At 42.6% G+C, this 27,987-nt stretch overlaps 1 protein-coding gene across 1 annotated transcript; it reads right to left on the minus strand.

Moving 5' to 3' along the window:
- Positions 1–2,666: 2,666 nt before the first annotated feature.
- On the minus strand, positions 2,667–27,955 carry LOC306882405 (E3 SUMO-protein ligase RanBP2-like). Its single transcript, XM_079437002.1, has 9 exons — positions 27,319–27,955; positions 22,718–22,813; positions 22,404–22,637; positions 21,685–21,844; positions 17,234–17,320; positions 16,580–16,713; positions 16,230–16,503; positions 15,818–16,149; positions 2,667–3,673 (listed from the first exon to the last, which is right to left on the minus strand). Exons 1-9 carry the CDS (start codon positions 27,886–27,888, stop codon positions 3,365–3,367), a joined length of 2,196 nt encoding a protein of 731 aa, XP_079293128.1. The 5' UTR covers positions 27,889–27,955; the 3' UTR covers positions 2,667–3,364.
- Positions 27,956–27,987: the final 32 nt, after the last annotated feature.

Below are 27,987 nucleotides of genomic sequence, written 5' to 3' on the forward strand. Positions count from 1 at the left end.
GCAATATAACAAAGAGTGAAAACTTTAAGGGGGTCTGAATACTTTCCGTACCCACTGTATATATATATATATATACTATATATATATATATATATATCTACATCAGTAGAACCCATGTGCACTTTTATTAGAGAAAATGTTATTAGAGAAAATATTTTATTAAATATTAATTAATAAAATAAATACAAATTAAAGATTGACTTGACTAGAAATGAGCATGGACAAGGGAACAACTCATCAACAGCAGTTACACAGAACAAAGCAAGACAGGAAGCAGTGGGAACAAGAGGGCTATTTAGATAAAAACATACTAATGATTAACCAGGTATACAATCAAGACAATAAACCAATCACCGAACAGAACATGAGGAACATGACAAAATCAACCAATGAAAAAACAACAACACATGAAACAAAGGAAGCATATGACAGGATCACATACGAGCATGGGAAACACATACCTAACAGGAAACATGACCATGACCATGAGTAGTGAACACCCAGAGCAGTGGGCAGCCATTTTTGCTGTGGAGCTTGTGGGGTAAGTGGGTTAGGTTAGCAACTGGGGGTTTGGTGCCTTGCTCAAGGGAACCTCAGTTGTGGGTATTGAGGGTTGGAGATCATGCTGTTGAATATCAAGAAAATCATGCTTTCATTTTTATTGATTATATGTCTATATAATATTATATGATTATATGTATACCAATATTAATTTGGTCCTTTTTTGTCTTCCACACTGCAAAAAAAGCTTTTCTTACTTAGATTTATTGTGTTATTTCCAGCTAAAATATAAACAAATCTTAAATTAAGAAGGATTTTCTAGAAAAGTAGAAATGATTGTCTTGTTTTCAGAAAAAAATAAGTCAAAATTAAGTGAGTTTACTTGAAACAAGCAAAATAATCCATCAAAGGGGTAAGCAAAATAATCTTGTTTTGACAAGTTAATCTTGTTTTATTTAATTTCTTTATTTTCTTAAATATGTGGGTATATTGTATTTATAAAGTTGTAACTTTTAGTTTTTGTTACTTTTTCTTATTTGTAAGTCGCTTTGGACAAAAGCGTCTGCTAAATGACAAAAGTAAAAAAGTAAAGAGTGTAAAGACCATCGACTCTACCGTGCGACTCCACCGGGCAGGGACACCGGCAAGGGATAGAGGTATCGCTTTTTATTTAATTTTTTTCATTTATATGTTTATTATTGAAATGTTGTTATATGCATGTGTCAATTTTATTTAATTTCTTTATTTTCTTAAATATGTGGGTAGATAGTATTTATAGAGTTGTAACTTTTAGTTTTAGTTACTTTTTCTTATTTGTAAGTCGCTTTGGACAAAAGCATCTGCTAAATGACAAAAATAAAGTAAGTAAGTAAGCAAACCAGACAGAAGAGTAGATTAATGTCAGTGGTGGTTGAAACAAGATACCTTCTTATGTGCATTCATGTCTATTTCATGCTATAAGTAGTAAAATGGAAGAGATGATCGGTTCACGTACCGCTTGAACTGAGGTGCTACAGCAATTTGTCACGCTTCAGTGACTGACTCACCCCCTCCATTGTGTTTGTTTGGGAGTGATACACAGTCGTGAGTCTTTGTTTAGTCCCCAGGGTGGTGACTGCAACATCTGCAAAATCCTTCCCGTAAGTGGATCATTGAATTACATTTGCCAGGGGTTATTACACTGTCCTATGGACAACGTCAAAGTAAAACTCTTGTAATCAGAAACACCGCCTAGGCAAAGAGGTTTGGGCGAGACTTTAACCATTTCAAACTAAGCTCAAACTGCTGTGGTCTGAAAAGATTGTCACATGAAGACCCTTTATATATGGCCTGAAGTATTTAAAGGCCAGATGATGGTCCTTTTCTGGAGTGGAATATGATCTTTCTGACTTATGCAGGGCACGACTTTCAATGGCCACCACAACGTCTGTACCATTTTCATCTCTTTGCATGAGGGCAGCACCAAGTCCAACATCGCATGCATCTGTATGGATAAAGAAGGAAAGTGAAAAGTCTCTGAATCTCAAAACAGGCGTCGAAGTCAGCTTGTCTTTGAGAAAATCCATGGCAGTCTAACCTTCACTCAACTTTAGCCTCTTTCACAGATACTGTATATAAGCAGCAGTCATTGTGCTGTCCCAGCAACAATTCTTCTGCCATCCCTCCACCTCCTCATCATATAGTACCACAACGGGGGGTTGAACTCAGAGCTCAAGTCGAGCCTCGGGTTCGAGCCACTGTCCAGGACAGCAAGACAAAGTTTGTTTGCAATTATCCATCAGGACTGGATGGGCAGGTGAAGTCATGAAACATTTGTCAAAACAATAGGAGAAATAAAGCACCTTCATTTCATTTGATTCAGAAGCATTTTTCACACTTAACTTTGTGAGATTGAAAACTGCAAGCAACATGGCTGTGTTTGTGTGGGACGTGATCTTTCAACCAAATACACACATTCATCAAAGAAAGTATTCAAAAGATTTACATTCCCTTCAGTTAAGCCCCTGTAAAACTGTGTATCATAGCAAATTGATAGGATTTTACCATCTTTGATTTTACCGTTTTGATCCACAGTCCTCAAGCACCATTTCGACTGTTTATTTCCGTGCTTTACCGCTCATCAGTCGTCGCTCAATGTTGTGAGAAAAACACACTCCAGTCAGTTTCAAAAATCTCTATCCTTTTTGCTTTGATTAGTTTTTTTCTATTTTTCACACATATTCCTGTCATGAGCACTACAAACATGATAGACTCGTCTCAAGCAAGTCCACCACATTCCTAACCCAGCACCGTTGGGTTACATATTACTATTATCAACCCAAATTGGGACAAATCATGCCAGCTTCCTCATCTCAACCAAGCATTAGGATTGAAACAATAACCCAGCAATTTATGTGAGTATTAAAAGGTACACAGTGTATGTTTTTGCTAAATCGCTTGCCAATATAAAACTTCTGTTTAGCATAGTAGGTCATACATATCACTTAATATTAGAATAGGTACCCCTTAGTTTCAAAATACTTACAGTATAGTTCATTTGTAATGTTCCAGGTTGTATTCCCCAAACTTCACATTTTATTCCCTTATACCTACACAAATGTACTCTATAGGTACACTAAAATTACCAACAAAAGTTACGCTGTAAATTCTGTTTACTTGCACTGTAAATTGTGGGCTGTAATCTAAAGCGGTACCTTTTTGTCTTCTTTATTTGCAAAGCATGAGCTTCATTGTCAACTACTGTGCATTTTATAACACACCAACAGGACAAATATAATACCACTGCATATACAAGTCCTGAATTACACAAGAGTTCAGGGAACACAATCTCAAACATGATGAACAGTTGTTTGCATAGAAAAGTTCACTTAATCTGTCCACAGTCTGAGATGGTGATAGTTTTCGTGGGTTTCCCATCTTTAGTGCCCAGCTCTCCGATTCTCCTCACCACATCCATGCCCCCTTTGATGAAGCCGAAGGCCACGTGCTTGAAGTCCAAGTGCTCTGCTTTCTTGAGGGTGATGAAGAACTGTGAGTTGTTGGTATCTCTGCCACGGTTGGCCATGGACAGCAGCCCCGGCCCTGTATGCCTCACCTCAAAGCTCTCGTCTTCAAACATCTTTCCGTAGATGGATTTTCCTCCCATCCCATCCTTGTTGGTGATATCACCACCCTGAGTAATAGCAGGACAAAACACAAACACTTATTTATATAGCCATAAAAAAAACAAAGCTAGAAGCAGAAACACTCCAGATATTTCAGACCGTCGCCATGAACGTCTCTGTTTATATCTAGTGTTAGATATATTTAGTTCGTAATGTTCAATATTGACTCGTCTTGCTCCAGACATTCAGCAGATCTAGTTTCTTTGATTACTTTTTGTTAATATTTAGAATAACAGCTTTTATATTTTCTGAAAGATGTTCTTTAAAAAAAAAATTAGTTAAAGAGTAAAATGTGAGGTTTATCATTTCATAATTTTTTTTTTTTTTTTTTTTTTTTGAGCATGTAGTGCATGTTAGTAGATAACATGTTATGTTGTAGGCCTAAATCACCCAACCAAGATTTTTTGTTTGTTTAAAACCCGGCCATCATTTTAATTAATATTTTAATGTTTATGCAAACAAAAAGTCCAAAGTGCTGCTAATTTCATTTGTTGTTTGTTGGTTTTCGATATAAAACTCAACATTTCACTGAGTACTTTTTGAACATTTCCAACACATTTTAACTAGGGATGTTCATTTTGGTTATTTTTCCTAACCGACAGCCGATGTTCATTAACCGATTATTAACCGGTAACCGAAAAGATTATTTTAAATTAGAATTTAATTAAATTAGAAAGGATAAGTGTCTGTGACCGGCTAAAAATAGGCTACTATAACATTTGTTTTCCGGGGATTAATTTTACATGCGCAAAAAGCTGCAAAGAGAACATGAGGATTCACATGGTCAAATCACATTTCACACCTGTAGCGCTTCTGCGAGCAGAGAGGCTATATATATATATAAAATGAATAAAAAGGCCTAAACGAGAAATATATCTTTACTTAATAAATTAAGAAAACGAATGAAAAAAACTGCAACAAGTAGCCAAGTATGCAGAGTTTCAGTTCATTTTTGTGTTGCGCGAAAGGAAACGGCAGACAGCAGCATCTTTTTCTTTAGGCCAATTTTACAAAAGCACAAAGATTGATTTGTGTTGTGAATGTACACAAATAAAAGCAAAACTTTTACAATTCCGATTATCTTTATGACTAAAAGGAGTAGTTGCTTCCATTGTTAGAAGGAAAAAATTCTAATGATTGCACAGTTAAGCTTTGCTACCTTTTATAATAATGCAGCCTGTTCATTATCATAATAAAATACAGTCAGTCAAACATGGATAAAACACACTGCTCAGTTTAAAGTCCTATGTAGTAAAATCTGTGCCATTAAGCGTTATCACCATACCGCCGTGATGTAATGCAAAACGTTTTGTTTTACGTGGATGTTGGAAGTAGCTACATAATAAATTGCCTTATACAGTACTTTGGCATTCAAATACATCGCGAATATGGAAATATTTGATTTTGCCGAATGAGAGACCCAACTTTGGTGTCAGTTTTGTTTTGGCCTAAATGAATTCGTTTTGGCTTGTCGTTTATAGGCTATAGCTTCTTATATTTTTTTATTCTTGTTCTTTTCTAAATACTGTTAAATTGAAAGGATTTGTTGTGGAGTGAGGGGAACTAAAATAGCCTAGCTATGTTGACAGTGTTTATTATAATGTTTGTAAACATTTTGTGTCGGCATTAGGCCTATTTCTAAAGGAAATAATAAAATGCAACATATGCAACTTGTTTTTTTGTTTTTTTTTCTAAAAAAAACGTTTTCTTTTTTTATACGCGTAGCGTATTTTAACCATGCAGCAAACCTTTTAAAATATTTTGATAAATTAGGCCTACTGAAAAGAATTATAATAATGACTTCTTAAACCGTTTAACTGATTGTAATAATCTGTCAAAATTCTATACGGTCGGTTAACGGTTAAACAGTTAAAATGAACATCCCTAATTTTAACATTACTGTGATAATATACAGTAGATAACCATGATCATGGTCATTTTTTTATTGTGTGACTGAGTTGCAAACTGAAGAAAAAATAGTGGCACTTTGTGACTTTTCTTACTTTATAAACCCCTGCAACACTTTATGTTATGTTTTAACTTTAATTGTTTTCACTGCGGATTATCAGTGCTGTTATCAATGCTGCTATTTTCAAAATGTACCATTGTCAAACCCTGCTAGACAAAGGAAGAACCACTGGAACTTGGGAAAGTAACTTTGAGAAGAGATCTATCATAGAACCACCCAGGTTTCCTATTCATTGCGTGGACAGCGATTGCAAACTCACAGGGAAAAGGGAAGGTGGTGGCATCTGTTTTATGATCAGTGAGTTGTGGTGTGACCATAAGAGCACTCACATCATCAAAGTTTTCAAACAGTGATTCAACATGTTCCATTGTTCAAAACAAGTATTAAACAATCCCAACAGACGCCAACAGGGGTAACACACTAATCAGACAAAACCCAACGAACGTGTCTGTTGCAGTTTGTCTGCGTCTGTCAGCGCAGTGTGAATTGGCCTCTACTGCAAGAGATTTGTTGTTTTGCACCACATCCCGTGCAGATGGGTTCTATAATTGTCTTAAGCTTTGTTGCGCTGCTCACATCATGTTACAGACACAGCGAAAGTAATAAAAAATGCAGGTGTTTTTACTGCAGGTTTTTTAATAAAAAAATAATAATAAAAAAAACCTTTTCATATTTTTTTTTTTTTTTTTTTAAACATTTTAAAAATAGATTTTAAATAGATCTGACCAAAAATGTTTCAGAATCATTGTGTTAAATGGACAAAATATGCAGCAAAATATGGAGTAAACTGTGTTATCGAAAAAGTCCTGAGCGCTTTTTTAAACGTCTTTTTCTGCAGCTCAGAGCATCTTTTCAAGTTACAACTTTTCTAAAAAAAAAAAAAACAACAAAAAAACCGCCCTACGGCTTTTTGACAGCTGACAAGGGCTGCACAATATATGGTTTCAGCAGATGTGCACATCCGCGATAGTCACAACGCAGGATGTGCGATGTTTAGTATACTGATCGTCTTCGCGACAGCTGTCATGTTCCGCACCACACCAGCTAGAGGCTGTCTACACTGGACACGACAAAGCGACCATTGCAAATCAAGTGAACTTTAAGTATGTCATAAAAAGAGCAAAGGATTTACTCGCGGATTTATTTGTTGTGCGCGCCGCATCCACTGTAGACAGCATCACTGAATGATGTTTTATTAACAAGGTTCGGGAGGAGCGCGTCAGATACTTAGCCTAATTAACACAGGAGGTTCCCTCTCCAGTTAATCAATGTCCGGCTATAAATACAGCTGACTTACCTCTGTTCACTCGACGGATAATCAGCATTCGGTTTGCACCTTTGACCACGACATCTCAGACTCAACGCGTCCCGTCCAAACAACGAGACTTATACTGAGGATTTTTCGGATCCTACGGCCAATCTGCCGGCCCCATGATCGGTCTTTCTCCTCCAGACACGGCCGCCGAGCTCCAGTGCTTTGCTGCGGCCGCTGCTCTCTGCTTGACGCCGAGGCTACCTCGCCTCCACTGGCGTTGCTTCCGTCCTCTTGTCATTCGGATGCAAATATGTGGCAATCGTTGATTAATTCCGACGCAACGTCCTCGCGGAGAGTAAACAAGCGGATTTTACACGATCTACTCTTCACCGCACAAACCAGCCTCACTCCTAAATCCACTCCAGCCGTCAAGGCGGCAATAGATCGAGAAAAGCTGCGAACTCGCCTTTCTCGGCACCACCGTCGTTTCCACGAGCGTCGTGTCGCAGCAGCAGGCCTTCAACGAGCCTGGGCCGCGCCCCCAGTTCTCACCGCAATAAAGCTCACTCGCTTCCCGCTTCGGCTCAGCCTTCCCCACGGCTCTCCTGACCGCAGCGCCGTATGCAGCCGGGCCACTAGCTTCTGCCTCCAGATGCTGGCGCGAGGCGGCTTCCGCTAGCGGCCCAACCACCAGTATTGCAAAATAATTCTCAGGTAAAATCGCTAAAGGCAAGTAATTTGTTGATCAAAGTTGTTAAAAGACGTCGCGACATCATTAGATGTTAATGCCACTATGTAACATGACACAAGTGCTCAGAATACACACTGGAATTACTCAAACTTTCCTTATTTTTCACCAGCATTTTTACCCATAATTAATTTACACATTGCATTTCAATAAATGGACATAAGATGGATAAGATTCATTTGTTTTATGGTTAAAATCAACAGTGGAAAAGAGAGAATTTCTCACAGTGGACCAACAGTAAATGATTAACAATCATAGGTACAAACCAAAATTAAGGCAACAAGTACAACTGCATCTTAATTCATATGTGAAGTGTGTACTGCTAGGCACCTCTCCCAAAGAGTAAGTTACCAGCCGATGTGCCACTTGGCTGGCTAGCGGTTCCAATATTTTTCCATGTGTGATTTAAAAAAAAAAAAAAAAACAACTTATTGCTTTACCAAATAATTTTTAAATCACCACATTTGTTGCTTGGTAAACAAGTTACTAGGCTAGTGCAACAAATGGCTAAATCGGCACCACTGCAGGCTACCTGGACATTCCAGCATGTCCAGCTAAAAGTCTCAAACCACTTTCGTGGCTGCTCCCGCAGGAGCCCTATCTGTATTTCCCCACTGCCGCTGCAGTGACTGCTACCGCAGGAGCCTTTTCTATTTTTCCCCACTGCTACTGCAGTGACCGCTCCCGCAGGAGCCTTTTCTATAGAAACTAATAACTAATAACTAAAAACTTTTGTTTTTTCAGTGGCCTCCAGCTCACGAAGCAGACACTAGCGTGAGGCTACCTCCGCTAGCAGAGCAGGTTTCTCAAATTATTCAGGACTCTCTTCCCATGGCTTATAGCTATGGCAGGTGAAGCAAGCACCATATGACGCGTGAGGCTGCCTCTAATTGAAATTTGGGCCCCCGCTTCTCTTCCTCTCAGCTCTTTATTTCATTTAAAGTCACAATATCCTCTTTTACAGCAACATCACTGCCCGTCCCACCAAATGCTGTTGCCTCGGAGCCACCGCTAGTGGCTTACAACATCCGAGTACGGATCCAGGCAGGTGCGGGCATAGACCCCTCATCCAAGGCCATCACTAACAAGTAATTGGGTAACAGATGCATTGCAGGCCACAATAGGCCATAATCGTTTTGAATAAAGTATCAAAAGTAAGTAACTTATGGTTCCGTTGAACTAACTTAATAAAATATCAAACAATATCATCAAACATGCATACGCATTTCATCAAAGCCTACAGAGGACTCAAATAGCCCGACAATCGTCACTGTGTTGTCTAATTGTCACTGTGTGATCTAATCCCCATTCGGCTAAACAACTCTTAATTCAAATGTCCACTTAATTTTTAATATTGGCCATTTCTTTATGATAGAAATGCCGTAACAATCATAAGTCATTGAATGTGGACATCAAAAGTGGCAATTTTTTTTCTGAGTTTTTCATTACGTTCAGCTGTTTCACCATTATAATCTGGTCAGCTTTTCCTCTATAGGCGGAGCAATTAAACAAGGGTTCATGATCAGCCTTTTCAATGATCACCTTCTCAGCATTAGCCCATCGGTGTGGCTGCTAGGAAAATTTCAGGGGTAAGAAATGCATTCTAATCGATCTATCAGCTCTGCATAACTCCCCGTTTCAAGCATAAATGCCTCGATTTCCTCTCGACGATTCTCTCGCAATAGTAGGACATTGATCAGGCAATCCATTTGATAAATCATGGGTCAGCGCCTGGCTGTTAAAAGTTGACATCACCTCCGCTTCCAAAGCCATGCCTATCCATCCATGGCATTTATTTGGGCTACGCTAGCACAGGAAGTCCTATTTTGTCGTATGCTTAACTTCGAAGGCAAGTAGCACCAAGATTTGACGTCATCAGAAGTAGCTTATTGGATTTGTCTACATTTGCGCAAGTAATCCTCATAGCGTCTCCCCTTTTAGTTGACTCAAATTATCCTGAGTATCAAACTCTCCGTCAGATGCTCCAAGAGCGCTCCCGGTGGAGCATATACGTTTCTCTGTCGACTACCGGCAAGGCTCACCCATCTGACGCTTTAATTATTGAATTCCTATCAAATGCCGGCGAGACCCTCCCGGCCGAGCGCTTATCCGTCCAATGCTGCGAGTATTGATCTCCCATCGAACGTGGCAAGAACCTTCCGAATATGTTTGTCTTTCAACAACCGGCGATGCCTACCCGCTCGTGCCATGAGTATTGAACTCCCGTCAAACGCTACAACAGCCTCTCGGTCAAGCAACCTGTGCCCTTTAGTCGGTCTACCGGCGAGGCTCAACCATCCGACGCAGTGAGTATTGATCTCCCGTCGGATGCCGCAAGAACCTCCCGGCCAGACAATCCTAACCTTTTCCATCCCACGGTCGGCGAGGCTTACCCGTCCGACGCCGCGAGTCTTGATCTCCAGTCGGACGTCAGCGAGAGCCTCCCGACCACACAACTTCACCCTTCTATCCTACGTTTCGGCGAGGCTTGCCCATCCAACGCCGTGAGTATTGAACTCCTGTCGAATGTGTCAAGAACGTTCCGAAGATGGTTTTCTTTCAACTACCGGCGAGGCTTACCTATCCGACGCTCAACCATCCGACGAGTATTGACCTCCTGTCGGATGCTGGCTCGAGCCTCCCGGTCGAGCAAACCCGCCCGGCGCCGCGAGTATCGAACCCCCATCAAACGCTTCAACAGCCGTCCAGTCAAGCAATCTTGGCTTTTCAGTCAGCCTACGAGCGAGGCTTAACCATCCGATGCAGCGAGTATTGATCTCCCATCGGATGCCGCGAGAGCCTCCCGACCACATAAACTTTGCCTTTCGCTCTGCGACGTATTCCCGACCGACGCCGCGGGTCTTGATCTCCCGTCAAATACGACAAGAGCTTTCAGAATACGTTTCTCTTTCAATACCGGTGACGTTTTGCCTACTTGCGCCGTGAGTATCGAACCACCGTCAAAACGCTAAAGCAGCTTTCCGGCCAAGCAATCTTGGCTTTCAGTCTGCCACCGGCGAGGCCTAACCATCCGATGCAGTGAATATTGATCTCCCATCGGATGCCGCGAGAGCCTCCGGGTCAGACAACCCTAACTTTTTCCATTTTTACGTTCGGCGAGACTTACCCGTCCGACGCAGCGAGTATTGACCTCCAATCGGACGTCGGCGAGAGCCTCCCGATCACATAACTTTGCCCTACCGACCTTCGCTCGGTAACTCTTTTCCGACTGACACCGTGAGTCTTGATCTCCCGTCAAATACAAGAGCTTTCAGAATTTGTTTTTCTTGCAATACTGGTGACGTTTGGCCTACTTGGGCCGTGAGTATCAAACCACCGTCAAAAATTCTAAAACAGCTTTGCGGCCAAGCAATCTTGGCCTTCAGTCTGCCACCGGTGAGGCTTAACCATTCCGACGCAGTGAGTATTGATCTCCCATCGGAGATCAATACTCACTGTACCTTTTCCATCCTAGGGCTGGCGAGGCTTACCCATCCGACACAGCGAGTCTTGATCTCCCGTCGGATGTCGGCAACAGCCTCCCGGCCACTCATCTTTACCTTTCTGTCTTACCTGTCCGATGCCGTGAGTCTTGATCTCCCATCAGACGCCGGCGAGAGCCTCCCGGCCAAACAACCTTACCTTTTCAAGTCCCACACTCGGCGAGGCCTACCCGTCCGACATAGCGAGTCTTGCTCTCCCGTCGGACGTCGGCAAGAGTCTCCCGACCACATAACTCTGCCCTTCCATCCTTCGCGCGGCGACACATTCCCGACCGACGCCGCGAGTCTCGATCTCCCGTCAAACGCAACAAGAGCCTTCAGAATACGTTTCTCTTTCAACTACTGGTGACGTTTGCCTTTCGTGCCGTGAGTATCGAACCACGTCGAACGCTAAAACAGCCTCCGGCCAGGCAATCTTGGCTTCCAGTCTGCCACCGGCGAGGCTTAACCATTCCGATGCAGCGAGTCTTGATCTCCCGTCGGACGTCAGTAAGAGCCTCCCGACCACTCATCTTTACCTTTCTGTCTTACCTGTCCGATGCGTGAGTCTTGATCTCCCATCAGACGCCGGCGAGAGCCTCCCGGCCAGACAACCTTACCTTTTCAAGTCCCACGCTCGGCGAAGCTTACCCGTCCGACACAGCGAGTCTTGATCTCCCGCTCGGACGTCGGCGAGAGCTTCCCAGCTAGACTAAACTATCCATTTACGGTCGGCGAGACTTACCCGTCCGACACAGCAAGTCTTGATCTCCCGTCGGATGTCGGCAAGAGTCTCCCGACCACATAACTCTGCCCTCCCGTCCTTCGCGCGGCGATGCATTTCCGACCGACGCCGCGAGTCTCGATCTCCCGTCAAACGCAACAAGAGCCTTCAGAATACGTTTCTCTTTCAACTACTGGTGACGTTTGCCTTTCGTGCCGCGAGTATCGTACCAAGGTGAACGCTAAAACAGCCTCCGGCCAGGCAACCTTGGCTTTCAGTCTGCCACTGGTGAGGCTCAACCATTCCGATGCAGCGAGTATTGATCTCCCATCGGATGAAGCAGAGCCTCCCGGCCAGACAACCTTATGGTGCGTTCACACCAGACGCGAATGAAGCGTTAAGCGCGAGTGATTTACATGTTAAGTTAATGCAAAGACGCGAATAGACATCCTGCGGCGCGAATTGAGCGATTCCCGCGAATCGCGCAAGTTCAAAAATCTGAACTTTGGCGGATATTCGCGCCGCGCTAACCAATCAGGAGCTTGCTCTAGTAGTGACGTGATTACGAGGCAGAAATCAAAACAACAATAGAGGACTAAATCATCGTAGCTGTATCCGGAGCTGTACTATAGACCAAAGATTATCTGTTAGATTTACCCAAAACAAATTATATCTTATGTTTATCCACTACAGAGACATCAGAGCCAGCGGCAAATGTCAGAAGGACTAGCCGAGGTTATGCTCCTCTCTTCGGGATACATGAGCACGAGTGCCCGGTGATCGCCTGGAGCTCACGGCTCCGAAATCGGCGAAGCACATTTTCAAATAGGGGCGGTTTTTATAAATAAATCGCAGATTTGAGTTTTAAACAACTACATTCTCGGCTGAAATACACGCGTCCAGTGTTTCCATAGCACATAAAGGGCTGATTTTATTTGCCAAATTCTATACATATGCTCTCTGTGGCAGTCATTGTGCCCCCTGGCAGAAGCCCCGCCCATGACGCGAATTCGCGTCTGTTGTGCAGTGAATTTCACGCGCGAATGAAGCGAATTTCACGCGCGAATGAAGCGAGTAAACCCAAAATGTTCACGCGTCCAACTACGCGCGAATAGCGCGATTTATTCGCGCAAGTCGCGTCCGGTGTGAATGCACCATTACCTTTTCCATCCTATGGCCGGCGAGGCTTACCCGTCCGACACAACGAGTCTTGATCTCCCGTCGGACGTCAGTAAAAGCCTCCCGACCACTCATCTTTACCTTTCTGTCTTACCTGTCTGATGCGTGAGTCTTGATCTCCTGTCAGACGTCGGCGAGAGCCTCCCGGCCAGACAACCTTACCTTTTCAAGTCCCACGCTCGGCGAAGCTTACCCGTCCGACACAGCGAGTCTTGATCTCCCGTCGGACGACGGCAAGAGCTTCCCAGCTAGACTAAACTACTCTATCCTTTGACGGTCGGCGAGACTTACCCGTCCGACACAGCGAGTCTTGATCTCCCGTCGGACGTCGGCAAGACCCATCCTATGCCAAACCGCTCCCACGGAGCACGCAAATTTGGCCTATCATACAAGCGATTCTCAAAACTAGCTCCTGCCAGACCTCAGTGCGTATTTGGGGGGTTCTTAGTCTGGCGGTTGTCTATTACAATTGCTTTTTGGGGGGTACTCTGGGTTCGGGCCATTCCTGAGCCCGGAGCCCTTCCCCAGGACAGCACGCCAACTATGCATTACTATACACGCCAAATACGCATTACCTTACTCGTGCTAAATATATGTAAGTGTGAACTCGTGAAATGATGTTTTATTAACAAGGTTCGGGAGGAGCACATCAGATACTTAGCCTAATTAACACAGGAGGTTCCCACTCCAGTTAATCAATGTCCGGCTATAAATACAGCTGACATACCTCTGTTCACTCGACGGATAATCAGCATCCCTCCTCCACCCCTTCTCCACTCAAAGAAGGTATCACTAGAGTTCTCACCACACTATGGGGGGAGGTACTCTGGGTTCGGGCCATTCCTGAGCCCGGAGCCCTTCCCCAGGACAGCACGCCAACTACGCATTACTATACACGCCCAATACGCATTACCTTACTCGTGCTAAATATATGTAAGTGTGAACTCGTGAATTACAGTATAATGGGTTTTGTCAAATCACGCCACGCTACTCACGTCCGGCAGATGCAAGTGAACACTGAATTCCGTTCATCTCCGCATCTATTTGTGTCTGAAATGACACATTCGCGCGAAACTGTCAAAAGGCAAGAGACATGCAAAATGTCTCTGCAAGTAGGCTATTCTTGTAAACACAGTTGCTTATGGCTTAGGTGAAGGTAAACAATGGATAGTATTGGTTGACAGCAGTTTAATGTGCCTGAGTCTTTCTGTGTCATGAATGTTAAAGGACGGATTCTGCCCCAATTAAGGCCAGAATCGACGTAATACAGCCTCAAATTAGAAATGTAATCGCATACCTGCTGCCACTGCCAGACAAAAAACCCATGACAGCTGTGGTTAAACACAATAAAACGAGCGGACTGGACGGAAACGCCTGCTGATATTGAAATGTATTTACATCTTCATCATGACTAGATAGACATGGTGAGTTTGTCTTTACTATACATGTTAGATGTGACATTCTTTGATTGAGAGTGTAACGTTACAGGTCGGCCGATCTGGTTTCGTCCATTAAAGTTAACCTTTTCGACATGTTTCCGTGTTGTTGTTGCTCAGCCATGGCATGGACGTGATGATATCTGGGGGTTTGGCCAAAGGACGGTGGGCGGTGCTCGGGATGGTGACTGAGTAGTTCGGACATCACATTTTTATGGAAGTCACAAGGGCTCATGAAAAAGCACAGCTACTTTATGCAGGCTGTGTGCACTTTACTGTGGATTGACTGTTTTGAAACTTATATGATAGTTACATAGGCCCTAGACCTCTGTTATCATGAAAAAAGCCAGGAAATTTCAGCTTTGACAATATGGGACCTTTAAACAAACAACAAAAAATCACTTTTGTAGCTTTAACACAGATTTATTAGATTTAATTTATACAGTGAAGACTATGCAGTTTTATTTTACATTTGATTATTACATTTCTGTACCTGAATACTGTTAGACTTACCTGAAGAATATAAAGCACTGTTTATTTCATTTGTATCATTTTTCTATTATATTTATCTATGCTTGTAATTTGTTTATTTTCTATGCTGATTTATTCACCTACAAAATCACCGCAATCATTGATTTAAATTTTTTTTTTCCAAATAGAGCTGTTCAAATCATCTGGTGATTTTTTTTTTTCATATCGCAATATATATTGCAGGAAAAAAAAATATTGCAATGTGAGTTTTTTTCCAATTTGTGCAGCCCTACAGCTGACCAATGACAAGCATAACAAAAAAAAAAAAAAAAAAAAATGGAGATAGCCGGTAGACAGACCGTACTAGTTTCGGAGCACAAGGAGTTGTATGATATGAACAGAAAACTCTATCCAGTCTATAATATGCTGCAAACGGTGCGTCATCCAACCAGAGCTGCTGGACTAAATTAAGCACCATACGGTTTGCTTCCCCGTATAATGACACGCACCCACAAACGCCATTTGAACCGACATTCTCCTCCCCGTTAACTTGAAAAGTCACCTCAAGAGCCATCTTTCTTGACATTTCTGCACCACACACTGGTTGCAGCTGTTGTTATGGCAACAAAAGACAGCCTCGGCTGCTATTTGTAACCAAAACACTGCAAGCTTTTTATTTTACTACAAAAGCATTCTTGTCAACTTTTTCTTGTCAAAAAAGACTCCAAGTGTGAACACGCCCTAACTTGACCATTACTGACAGATGTGCATTATTTGATGATTTTATAAATAACAATTGCAATAATGATTGTTTTGACACTGAGAATCTAATTCAATTTCTGATGCATGCAGTGTTTTCATAATAACATAATAACAGTGGACTCTCACCTGACACATGAAGCCCGGAACGATCCTGTGGAAGACAGACTGGCGGTAACCGAATCCCTTCTCTCTCGTACACAGAGCCCGGAAGTTCTCCACTGTTCTGGGCACGATGTGAGCGAAGAGCCCCATGACGATTCTCCCAGCATCCTCACCATCTATGGCGATGTTGAAGAACACCACAGGGTTGGACTCTCGTGAAAGCACCTCAGCGGCAGATGTCTGAGTGGTGTCAGCCTGCAACAGCCTCTGGCAGTCGGTGAACACTCGTCTGAAGGACTCGGCCAGCTCTGGAGTCTTGAACTTGGCCGCCAGCTGCTCGACTTTCCCGTCTGCCTCTGTGTGTGTGAACAAACATACAGATGTGAAGACACTGGCAGGAGAGATATGTGTATGAGGAGAGGAGTGAGACTTGTACCGGAGTAGTCAGTGGCAGTCCACACCAGCGCGTTAGCCGAGGTGTTCATGGGCTTGAGCTCGATACTCTGGCTGATGGTGTGGTTGGCGCAGACTTTTAGCACCTGCTCGCGTCTCATCACTACACGGTAGCGCTTTTTCACGGGGTGGTAGAGGATCTTGATGTCTCCCACGCCACGCTCCTTCCACTGATTGAGCTCACGATCCCAACGGTATAGTTTGGCTCTTTCTTTGTACAGGATCTCTTCGTCCTCCTCACCGGACCTCACCTCCATCTGCAGGAGACACGTTATATCACACTTCTCTAGAGACGTGAAGAACACAGCTAACAGCATCACAGCAAACGCTCACCTCAGGAAGAGACATGATCGGCTCGAAGTCGATCTCGTCATGATCATCATCACCGCCCTCCTCTTTTTCTTCATTTTGTGTCGCTGTACTTCCAAAAACTTTGGCTCCGGCATGTGACCATGTAAAATTAGGATCTGTAGAGGAAAAAAAAATTAGCTGAAAACATCACACTGCCAACATTAATTCTGACAGCAGCAGTATACTAACTTATACTAGCACTTTTATAATACTAATTCATATTAATACTTCTAATGATGTCAGACACATAAAAAAAATAACATTATGAATAGCTTATAAAACAAGATGTTTGAAAAGTTTGATCTTGTTCACAGACTTTAGACAACAGGCCTGAGCACTAGCATGACATCAGAAAACACAGCCTGTCAGGAAAATACATTATTATAAAATAGAGAAATGTACATCATTCAATCTTCAGGTCATGAAAATTGAATGATGATATATGTAGAACTTTAAAAACAACCAAAAAAGACCTTATGATCTGCTTAAGGACATCAAATTCCAAAGTCAAACAAAGATTAAATTAGATTAGAATACAAATAACATTGACCTGTGTGTTTTAGGCATCATTAACTGCATTTACTGTATGCAATAAAAACACAATTTATTGCCAGAAGACAATTATTAGGCACTGACCTTTTTTGCCAAATGCAAATTCCCCTGTACTCTTTGTCAAGTCTGCAAATGAAAACAAATTTGCAGATGCAAATCCGAAAGAAATACCTGCTGGAGCAGAGCAAACACACGTCACAGACTAAACAATATTCAGCAGGCAAATGATTTAAAGCTTGTTTGACTTTCCCTTTACTTTACTCTCAGACCCTGATCCTCACTCATCATGCTTTTTATCCTGTCATTGTACTTTTTATCCTGTCCTGTCTGAATAAGGCCAACAGCAGAATATATATATATATATATATATATTCCTGTCCTTGTCATAAGAATAAAATAAAAAAGTTTAGCACAGCAAAAATAGATGTAGCACAACCGTAATTTGCATCCATTGTTCTGGTTGCCATGGCAACCTCATATGTTTGCTGCTGATCTATGTAATCATAGTAAAATCACTTCAACATGGAGTAAGTTTGGCCCCCGGAGCTCCAAAGTCAAGCTACTCCTGTGCTTGAATGTTTAAACTGGCAAGACTGGAAAACATGTGCAAATGCTTATCATGCTTTTAGTGTACTAAATGACTGGAGAAATCTTGCATATGATTGACAGTTCACCAGAACTTCCAAATATGACATTGTTATCACTGCCTGGCTTGAATTTATATATTTGTAGTAATAAATAAAGACAAGTCCTGTCCTATAGTTTTTCACACTCTTAAAGCTGTTTCACTCAGAAATGTGTCAGAATACAGAAATCAAGTCAACCACAACTACTCTAATAGGACACTACTTATGAGAGGTGAAATCAAAAATCAAAATGGCAAGATGTAGTAGAGGTTTGCTTTTGTTACATTTAAATTTATGTTGCTTTTCAAACAAGCCTAAAGATATTGATTTAATAACAAAAGGAATGGCAAAGCTAAAGGATTTAGGCTTACCAGTATTGAGGGGACTATTATTGTGACCGCAAGCATCTACAAACTGATCTGAGGAACTTGGGGCTGCCTCTTTTTCTTCCTCTTTGTGAACTTCAGCAACATTTTTGAGGTGGTCTGATGTAGATCCATTTTGTGACTGTTTATCTGATGTATTTGCCTCAAAACAAAATGGCGCCGCTGTGTTCGGACGCCGTTCAGACTGCTCCGCTGAGATTTTGCTTTAACTTACTTTTTTACTTACTTTTACTTTCTCTTTTTACACATTTTACGTCGGTACTGATCACCTACAACATAGAAACGCTTTTGGACATTGGAAACCGCTACACCAACCTATTTCAGGACACTTTATCCAGGAATCCTTCATGGCCTCTGGAGATTCTTCGGAACGCGGAGATGAACAATAACCCCCCGAGGCGACGGATAAAGAAACACCGCGGGAAATGCGCTGGGATTCGAGATAGACTCAGGAAAAGGGCTCACAGTCCTCCTCTCCCGAGCATTCTGCTCGCGAATGTCCAATCCTTGGAAAATAAGATGGACGATCTTAGAGCCACGATTAGTTTCCAACGGGACATAAGGGACTGCAACATCCTTTGTTTGTCAGAAACGTGGCTTTCGTCCTCTGTCCCGGACACTGCTGTAATGCCCAGTGAGAACTTCTCTGTTTTTCGGACGGACAGAACAGCAGAGGCCGGCAAATCCAGGGGTGGAGGAGTGTATTTCATGATCAACAAGAAATGGTGTGATCCCAGGAATATCTCCATTCTGTCACGTTCCTGCTCGCCTCATCTGGAACATCTTTCCATTATTTGCCGCCCATTTTATCTGCCCCGGGAGTTTTCATCGATCATTGTTACTGCTGTGTACATTCCACCACAGGCGGACACCGGCTTGGCTTTGTCTAAGCTTCACGATGTGCTCAGCGGCTACATTAACAAACATCCTGACGCTGCCTTCATCATCGCGGGGGACTTTACCAAAGCCAACGTCAAACAGGTCATGCCAAACTTTTATCAACACGTATCCTGTCCAACTAGAGGACCGAACACACTGGATCATTGCTACACTCAGTTCAAGAATGCCTACAAAGCCCGCTCACTACCGGCTTTTGGCAAATCGGACCATGCCGCCATTTTTCTAACACCGGAATACACACAAAGGCTCGTTCAGGAACCTCCGGTGCATAGAGTAGTGACGCGCTGGTCCTCCCACTCAGAGGCTATGCTGCAGGCGGCTCTTGATGACGTCGACTGGGACATGTTCCGGGCGAGTTCATCTGACGTCAGCGAGTTCACGGAAGTAGCATTAAGCTTTGTAAGCACGCTAACCGAGCAAGCTACAGAAACAATAACGATAAGGACATTCTCCAATCAGAAACCGTGGGTGGACAGATCAATCCATGCTGCGGTTAACACACACACTGCCGCTTACAATGAGGCTCTTCTGACCAGGAATAGCGAGTACAAAGCATCGTGCTATGCTCTCCGACGCGCAGTAAGAGCCGCTAAACACAGATACAGAATTGAGTCTCATTTCCAGTTCAATGACTCTCGACGGATGTGGCACGGACTGAGGGACCATCTGTGCCTTTGGAAACAAATCCTCCGCGGAGGTGAGAGCAGATCCGTTGCTGGCCGACGAGTTAAACACCTTCTTCGGCCGCTTCGATTGCAATGGCGGCAGCGCGTCTCTGCCGACCAGCGCGTCAGGAAGCAGCAGGCAGTGCAGCGATGATCCTGCAATCACCGTGTCGGAGGATAAGGTTCGGAGGGCGCTAAAGAAAGTGAACGTCAGGAAAGCAGCCGGACCTGATGGGATAACCGGCCGTGTTCTGAGGTCCTGCGCCGATCAGCTCACTGGTTTGTTCACTTCCATCTTTAATGAGTCCCTTGCTATCTCCGTGGTTCCCACCTCATTCAAAAAATCTGTCATTATCCCTGTGCCAAAGAACAATAAACCCTCTTGCCTGAATGACTATCGCCCAGTTGCCCTCACATCTATAGTCACGAAGGTTTTTGAGAGACTTGAAAAGAGCCACATCTGCCCCTCCATACCTAATACTTTGGACCCTCTTCAGTTTGCCTATCGCCCAAACAGATCCACGGACGATGCCATTTCTCACGTCCTCCACTCTTCCCTCACACACATGGACAGCAACAATGGGAATTATATAAGGCTGCTATTCATTGACTATAGCTCAGCTTTCAACACTATAGTCCCCATCAAGCTAGCTTCTAAACTCACAGACCTCGGCCTATACTCCTCACTCTGTGACTGGATTCAAGACTTCCTCACCAGCAGACCTCAAGTGGTGAAAGCTGGCCAGTTTACTTCAAACCCCATCACCCTGAACGTAGGAGCCCCACAGGGCTGTGTCCTGAGTCCCCTGCTCTACTCTCTCTACACGCATGACTGCGTGTCCTCTCACAGCTCCACATCTATTATCAAATTCGCTGATGATACTGTGGTTCTGGGCCTCATCTCCAACAACGACAAGACCGCTTACTTGGACGAGGTAGAGAGGCTCACATCATGGTGCCAGGACAACTGTCTCTCTCTGAATGTGAGCAAAACTAAAGAGCTGATCATGGACTTCAGAAAGAGACAGCAGCAGCCCTACACTCCTCTTATGATCAGTGGGACCCCTGTGGAGAGGGTGAGTAACTTCAAGTACCTCGGTGTGAACATCTCCGAGAACCTGACTTGGACTACACAGATCCAAACACAGGTTAAGAAAGCCAGGCAAAGACTGTACCATCTGCGACAGCTGAGAAAATTCAGGGTCTTACCAGCAATCCTGAAAACTTTCTATTCAGGGACCATAGAAAGTGTATTGACTCAGTGCATCTCAGTGTGGTATGGAAACAGCTCAAATCAGGACTGCAAAGCACTACAGAGAGTTGTGCGCTTAGCTGAGCGCATCTCAGGGTCTGCTCTCCCCTCTCTGCAGGACATCTACCTCAAACGCTGCAAAAATAGAGCTATCAAAATCATCAAGGACTCAAAGCACCCTGGTAACCGTCTATTCACTTTGCTTCCATCTGGTAAGCGCTTCCCCCAGGCCATCAGGCTCCTAAACTCTAACTCTGTGTCATAACATTACATGACTCCATGTAAATATCACCATATCAATAGCTATTCATCATTTTTCTCTCATATTGCTGCTATTTAAACACCCTGGACAACTTTTTGCACTGGCACGGAAAATAAAAATTTTTAACTGCTTGATGACTTTTCAGCCTCAGTTGTAGAGGACTCAATCTTGAAGCTTTCTAAGGATGCTTTATCAGTTCTTGCACCGAGCTGAAAAGCATTGCCTGTAAATGCTGTCATAGCAGGTTGGAAGACCGAACTACCAAAACTGGAGGTAAAAAAAGATATACATTTTAAAAATGTATAAGAATTAAAATAATAGGAAACGTATACGAAAACTGTGTAATAAATACAAATATATTATGTGAAGTCATTTCTTAGATTTTTAACACGCTATGAGATGATGGAGGACTCATTTCTGAAAGATGTATCTCCAGGACTTTACCTCTGTCTGAGATCTTCTTGAGCTCCTCTTTACAGAAATCCTCCAGTTTGACTCTCAGCTGATGGACATTTTCTCTCAGTTCATCAAAAGAGATAAGAGAACTGAAGAGATCATAATTTACCTCTGTAGGTTTAGGAGGTGCTGAGAGAGACTGGAAACTCTACAGAAAACGGAAATCAAAACTTATCAGCTCCACACTTCACCCAATAACCTGCACCAACATCAGATTTGACTGATCTTTACTAACTGAGTCCAGCACTTTCACAGCATCAGCTTCATTCTTCTCATATTCATTAAATCACATCAGAGCTACAGACTCTAGTATTTGCCGCTTACACTATATGTGAACTTAGACAATCGTTTGGATGATGAAACATCTACTAAGAATATAACTGCCCATCTAACAACTCAAGTACATCATTGGAGTCTCATTGAAGTGTTGAGTTGATTTGCTCAGCAAAAGTAGCTCAAAGGCTGAGTATACAGACCATTATTTATTACTTTGAAGCTGTTAGTGACACTGAAAATTCACAAGGACCCTTAAGACATAGTCAGGTTTTGTTTGGTTTCAAAATCAGAAAGAAATATTAGTTAAAAAGGTGAAATGTTTGTGAAGTTTTCTCACATTCTGCTCTAATTAAATGTTTCTCTGTAAGTCTCGTGTCACAGCAGGATCTGCTCAAGTCCACTATGATCCAGTTCTTCTAGATCTGTGTTACCTGCAGGAACTGGATGTGATCCTGTGTGTGTGAAAGCTGCTCCAGCTCAGAGTCTCTCCTCCTCAGATCATTGATCTCCTGCTCCAGTCGCTCCAGTCGTCTTTCAGCTCGACTCACTGCTTGCTTTTCCTGATCTCTGATCAGCCGTATCAGCTCAGAGCGGCTTCTCTCAATGGAGCGGATGAGCTCAGTAAAGATCCTCTCACTGTCCTCCACTGCTGTCTGTGCAGAGCGCTGTTAGGACACACAGTGATTCAGGCTTCAGTGAGTCTGAACTGAGACGGAGACAAACTTCTCTTCTTCTCCAGACTCACCTTATGACACTCCACAGCCTCTCTCAGCTGCTGAAGATCTTTCTCTCTCTGCTGGATTCTCTGCTGGAGCGTCTTCTGCATCTCCTTCAGCTGGTGCTGGAGAAACGGTAAATTTCACAGAAAACTACTATGAACAATTGAATTCAGAAAAAGTAGGGTGAGGCAGTTTATCTGAACTGATAACCAGTGGCTGTAGGTTCAAACTCCAGTAGGGATGATTGGTTACAATCATCATACATGAATTAACATGGAGCATAAGGACTGTTTCACACTGCAAGCATAAGTATTATAAAAAGGAAACTGACACAGACTTAGAACTTCACAGAGACCGTGTTCCTGCTGTTTAACAGACCTGCAGCTCAACACAGGAAATAAACTGAAGTGAAGCTATAAATAAATGAAATCTGGATTCAGTCAGATATAGAAAGTCAACTATCACTGCATTTAACTTGCATTTTGACTAATAGAAGTATATATGTTGTCAAACAATGGTTGAATATTTTATTCCACTATTTTATGTTGGATAGTCAAGGCCAATTTTATGAAAGATTTTATTGACAATTTACAATGCATTTTCAGACTTGGCAGTGAAACTCTTCTTGCAACTGCTGTTCATTTCTTCTGACATGTGCAGTGTGTATAGTTTGACTACGTCAGACTTCGTACTTCCGCTCAATTTCAGTTCCCTTCTGTACTCAGTCTGATATAGAAAACCAGCTCCCAGATTATCTCCGGCTCCGCACCAGCCGTCCAACCAACGAACAGAGGGCGGGCTGAGAGCCGTGACGTAGACGCTAAGCGCCGAATTTAAGATTGTAGTTTAGGTTAGGTAAATCTAATACGACAGCGGACATGGAGATACGGGATGCCATTCGCTCTGTTGTGGAGAATATTCCCGGCATTTGCCAACTGAAGCCCGAACAAGAAGAGTGCATGGTTCACATTTTGAATGGAGGTGATTTTGTGGCCCTACTTCCGACAGGTTTTGGGAAAAGTTTAATTTATCAACTGTTACCGATCGTCAGCGAGAAACTGGGGAGTCTCTACTGTCAAATATTAGTTTAGATGCACTAATTGTACTGTGGATGCGTAGATTTACTTCACATAATCTGCAAAAGTCGCTCACAGCCATCTTCACTCCGGTATTTCGCTCAATGGTTTTGTTTTCGCCGCATACCTGTGTTTATAGCGGAAGTTCGAGGTGGCTGAGCCAGCGCATAACATACGTTACACCAATGATTTTAAACTTCAGACAAGTTTAAACTGCGCCCCCCCCCCCCCCCCCACACAAGAAAATAAACGCTTGTCAATTATGCCCTTCCAGACTCGGTCTACGAAGTGCAGCAAATTAGCTCAAAGTGAGATGAACATAATTTATCATAACGGGTTGTTATCAATTATAATTTCATCTTCAGGAATTAACTGTAGCATTAACAGTACAATAAAATTATTTGTTCGTCCGCAGTACGGACAGTTTCAATCGTCTATTGACTCTAAGGAAAATTATTTCTCTGGTCACTGAGAATAATCTCCTTCTTAACACGTCGCTCATAGAGCATGTAACAAAACCGGAACGTTAAAGTGACCTCGTTCTGTGAGCTGCAGACACAGACGCCCAAGTGTGAATACATATGGATGTTTATTAAACTACACTACAGGGGTACATGTAACATTGAACTAAACACAACATACATACATTAAACACAGATGCCAACGCAAGGAAAGCATGGAGAGAGTGAGAGAGAGAGAGAGGGAGAGAGAGCGCTTGCGCGCGTGCGCAAGGGAGAGAGAGAGAGAGCATAATGGCAGGATTTGCACATCAGCTGACACAACCTGTTAGAAGCATCAAAGAATTACATCACCTTAATCAAAAGTGGTCGAAGCCTAGAAGCGCGTCTAAATGTTATCAAGCGGTTGCTTGCACTGGTTTGTTGCAATGTGTTTCTTAATTCTTAATGAATTCCTTTAGGAGCGAAAGCTTTGTCATTCCAGCCACGGGTTGATTGGTCCGAAGTTAAGTCGCCAAAGTTACTGATCTCAAAGCTGCCAGGAGCTCGGACTCCCCCCGAAGGGGAGTCGCTAAGTTTCCACTGTGATATGCGTGTCTCTAGGGCACCCAAGGTAAAGAGAAGAGAGGGTCTTTTGGGTGTGGAAGAAGTTTTATCTGGATCCAGCAACGCCCGTTTCTGGTCAGTTCGACCAGTAACAACGCGCATTGTTTCGGCGGGAGAGTGTTCCTTTGTCTCACTTACACCTCATTTGCATGTTTTATGACTTCTGCTGGATCAGTGTACTTCTTCCCACAGTACTGTAGGAATATTATGATGCATTTCACGAGGTCACAGTGTACATCATTGTTTGAGAAATGAAGAGCAGATCATTTTGATATCAACAAAGAAACATCTAGCATATATTAAACCAGAGATACATTCATACACCTGAATATAGGCGTTTAGAGTCTAACTAATACAAGTAAAGGGTTGTAACTAGGTTAATATAATAGGGGAATATACATACAACACATGCATATATCAGATACATTTACAGTTGTGGTCAGAATTATTGGAACCCTTGGTAAATATGATCAAAGAAGACTGTGAAAATTAACCTGCTTTGTTAATCCTTTTGATCTTTTATTTAAAAAATTCACAAAAAGCTAACCTTTCATTGGATAATAAGAATTTAAAATGGGGGGAAATATCATTATGAAATAAATGTTTTTCTCTGATACACATTGGTCACAATTAACGACACCTTTTTATTCAATACTTTTTGAAACCTCCATTTGTCAGTTTAACAGCTCTAAATCTTCTCCTATAATGCCTGATGAGGTTAGAGAACACCTGACAAGAGATCAGAGACCATTCCTTCATCCAGAATCACTCCAGATCCTTTAGATTCACAGCTCCATGACGGTGCTTCTTCTCTTCAGTTCACCTCACTCATTTTCTACAGGGTTCAGGTCAGAGGACTGGAATGGCCAGCAGAAGCTTGGTTTTGTGCTCAGTGACCCATTTTTGTGTTGTTTTTGAGGTTTGTGTTTGGATTATTGTACGGTTGGAAGATCCAAACATGGCCCATTATAAGATTTCTAATAGAATCAGTCACTTATTGATTTTTTATCTGTTGGTATTTGATAGAATCCATGATGCCATGTGTCTGAACAAGATGTCCAGGACCTCCAGCAGAAATATAGGCCCACAACATCACAAATACAGCAGTATATTTCATTGTACACATGGGGTACTTTTTATCCCTGTGTTCACCAAACCCATTTTTTAGTTTCATCTGACCATAGAAGCCAGTCCCATTTGAAGTGCCAGTCCTGTCTGATAACTGAATATGCTGGAGATTGTTTTTGGATGAGTGAGGAGAATTTTTCTTGAAATCCTCCCAAACAACATGTGGTGATGTAGGGGCTGTTTGACAATTTTTTTTTAAGGTTTTCTGACCCCGAGACTCAACTATTTTCTGCAATTCTCCAGCTGTGATCCTTGAAGAGTCTTTAGCCACTCAAACGCTCCTTCTCACCGTGCATTAGGACGATATAGACACACGTCCTCTTCCAGGCAGTTTCATTACATTTTCTGTTGATTGGAAATTCTTAATTATTGCCCTGATGGTGGAAATGGGGATTTTCACTGCTCTAGCTCTTTTCTTAAAGCCACTTCACTAATTTGTGAAGCTCAATTATCTTTTGCTGCACATCAGAAATATATTCTTTGTTTTTTCTCATTGTGATGGATGATTAAGGGAATTTGGGCTTTGTTTTCCCTCCTATTTATATTTCTGTGAAACAGGAAGCCATGGCTGGATAATTTCATGTTCATAATCACCCTAGAGTGCTCAAAATTGTGAATATGAATGGGAGTATACTTCAGAGATATTTTACTCTTAAGAATTTCTAGGGGTGCCAATAATTGTGTCCAACGTGTGTTTGAGAAAAACATTTATTTCATAATGATACCCCCCCCCCCCCATTTTAAATTCTTATTATCCAATAAAAGGTTAGCTTTTTGTGAATTTTTTTAATAAAAGATCAAAAGGATTAACAAAGCAGGTTAATTTTCACAGTCTTCTTTGATCATATTTACCAAGGGTTCCAATAATTCTGACCACAACTGTATAACTGCTTAATTATAGCCTAAATAAAGCAAATGTCTTTATGTATGTGTGTGTGATGTGTATTTGAAATTGTGGAGACCACTGGTCTAGTCAGGCCGTTGGTGCCTGGTACAGGGGGGGTCATTCACTCCTTTTCGGAATGTGTTTGAAGTCCGATGGAGAGAACAGATAGTCAATTCTGCTTAGCATCTGACAGTGGGGGGGAACAACCACTGGCAATTACGCACCATATAAATGTAGAATTTGGGGCCAGGTCTGTGAGTTATTTAGCTAATGTCACAGGTTAAAAGGGGTCTCTAAGACATAAAACCACAATGACCATCAAGGATCATAAGCAGACGCTACAGAAGCAAAGCAAAGTAGTAGAGTTTGGTATTACCAGGCTACAGTGCGTATGCTGTAAGCTGTTAATATGGGTGCCAATATAAACAAGCCAACGTGTTAACAATATTTCATCAGTGTCTAGTTCTAAATACCTGTGTCTCTGTCATCTGTGCTGCAGCTGATACAGTGCCATGGTTTTTATGGTCATCCATACACAGCACACATATACATTTTTGATCAGTGCGACAGAAAACCTCAAGCAGCTTCTCATGTTTCTGGCAGATCATCTCCTGCAGTCGTCCAGTGGCATCAGTCACTTTGTGTTTCTTTCCTTTAAAGAAACTCTCATGTTGTTCGAGGTGATTCTGACAGTAAGAGTTCAGACACATCAGACAGGACTTGAAGGCTTTGTATTTTCTTCCAGTACAGATGTCACACTGAACATCTCCAGCTCCAGCGTAACAGTCAGCAGGAAGTCTGGTCTTCTTCAGTTTCTCCACCAGTTCAGCCAGCACAGTGATTTTAACTAAAGCAGGTCTTGGACTGAAGGTCTGTCTGCACTGAGGGCAGCTGTAGACTCCCTTCTGATCCTCCTGATCCCAGCAGCCTGTAATACAGCTCTTACAGTAACTGTGTCCACAGGGAATGGCCACTGGATGCTTCAGGAGATCCTGACACAGTGGACATGTGAACTCAGCCTGAGAAATTCTGGCTTCTGCCATTTTACTGCATGAATACAGAGACACAAATACACAACAGCTCAACTGCACTTCAGTTTCTCTTTCCCTGAACTCTGTTTCCTGCTTCTGTGTTTGAGTGAC

The sequence above is a fragment of the Barbus barbus genome, assembly GCF_936440315.1.
Source record: "Barbus barbus genome assembly, chromosome: 16".
In the NCBI taxonomy this organism is placed as follows: Eukaryota; Metazoa; Chordata; class Actinopteri; order Cypriniformes; family Cyprinidae; genus Barbus; species Barbus barbus.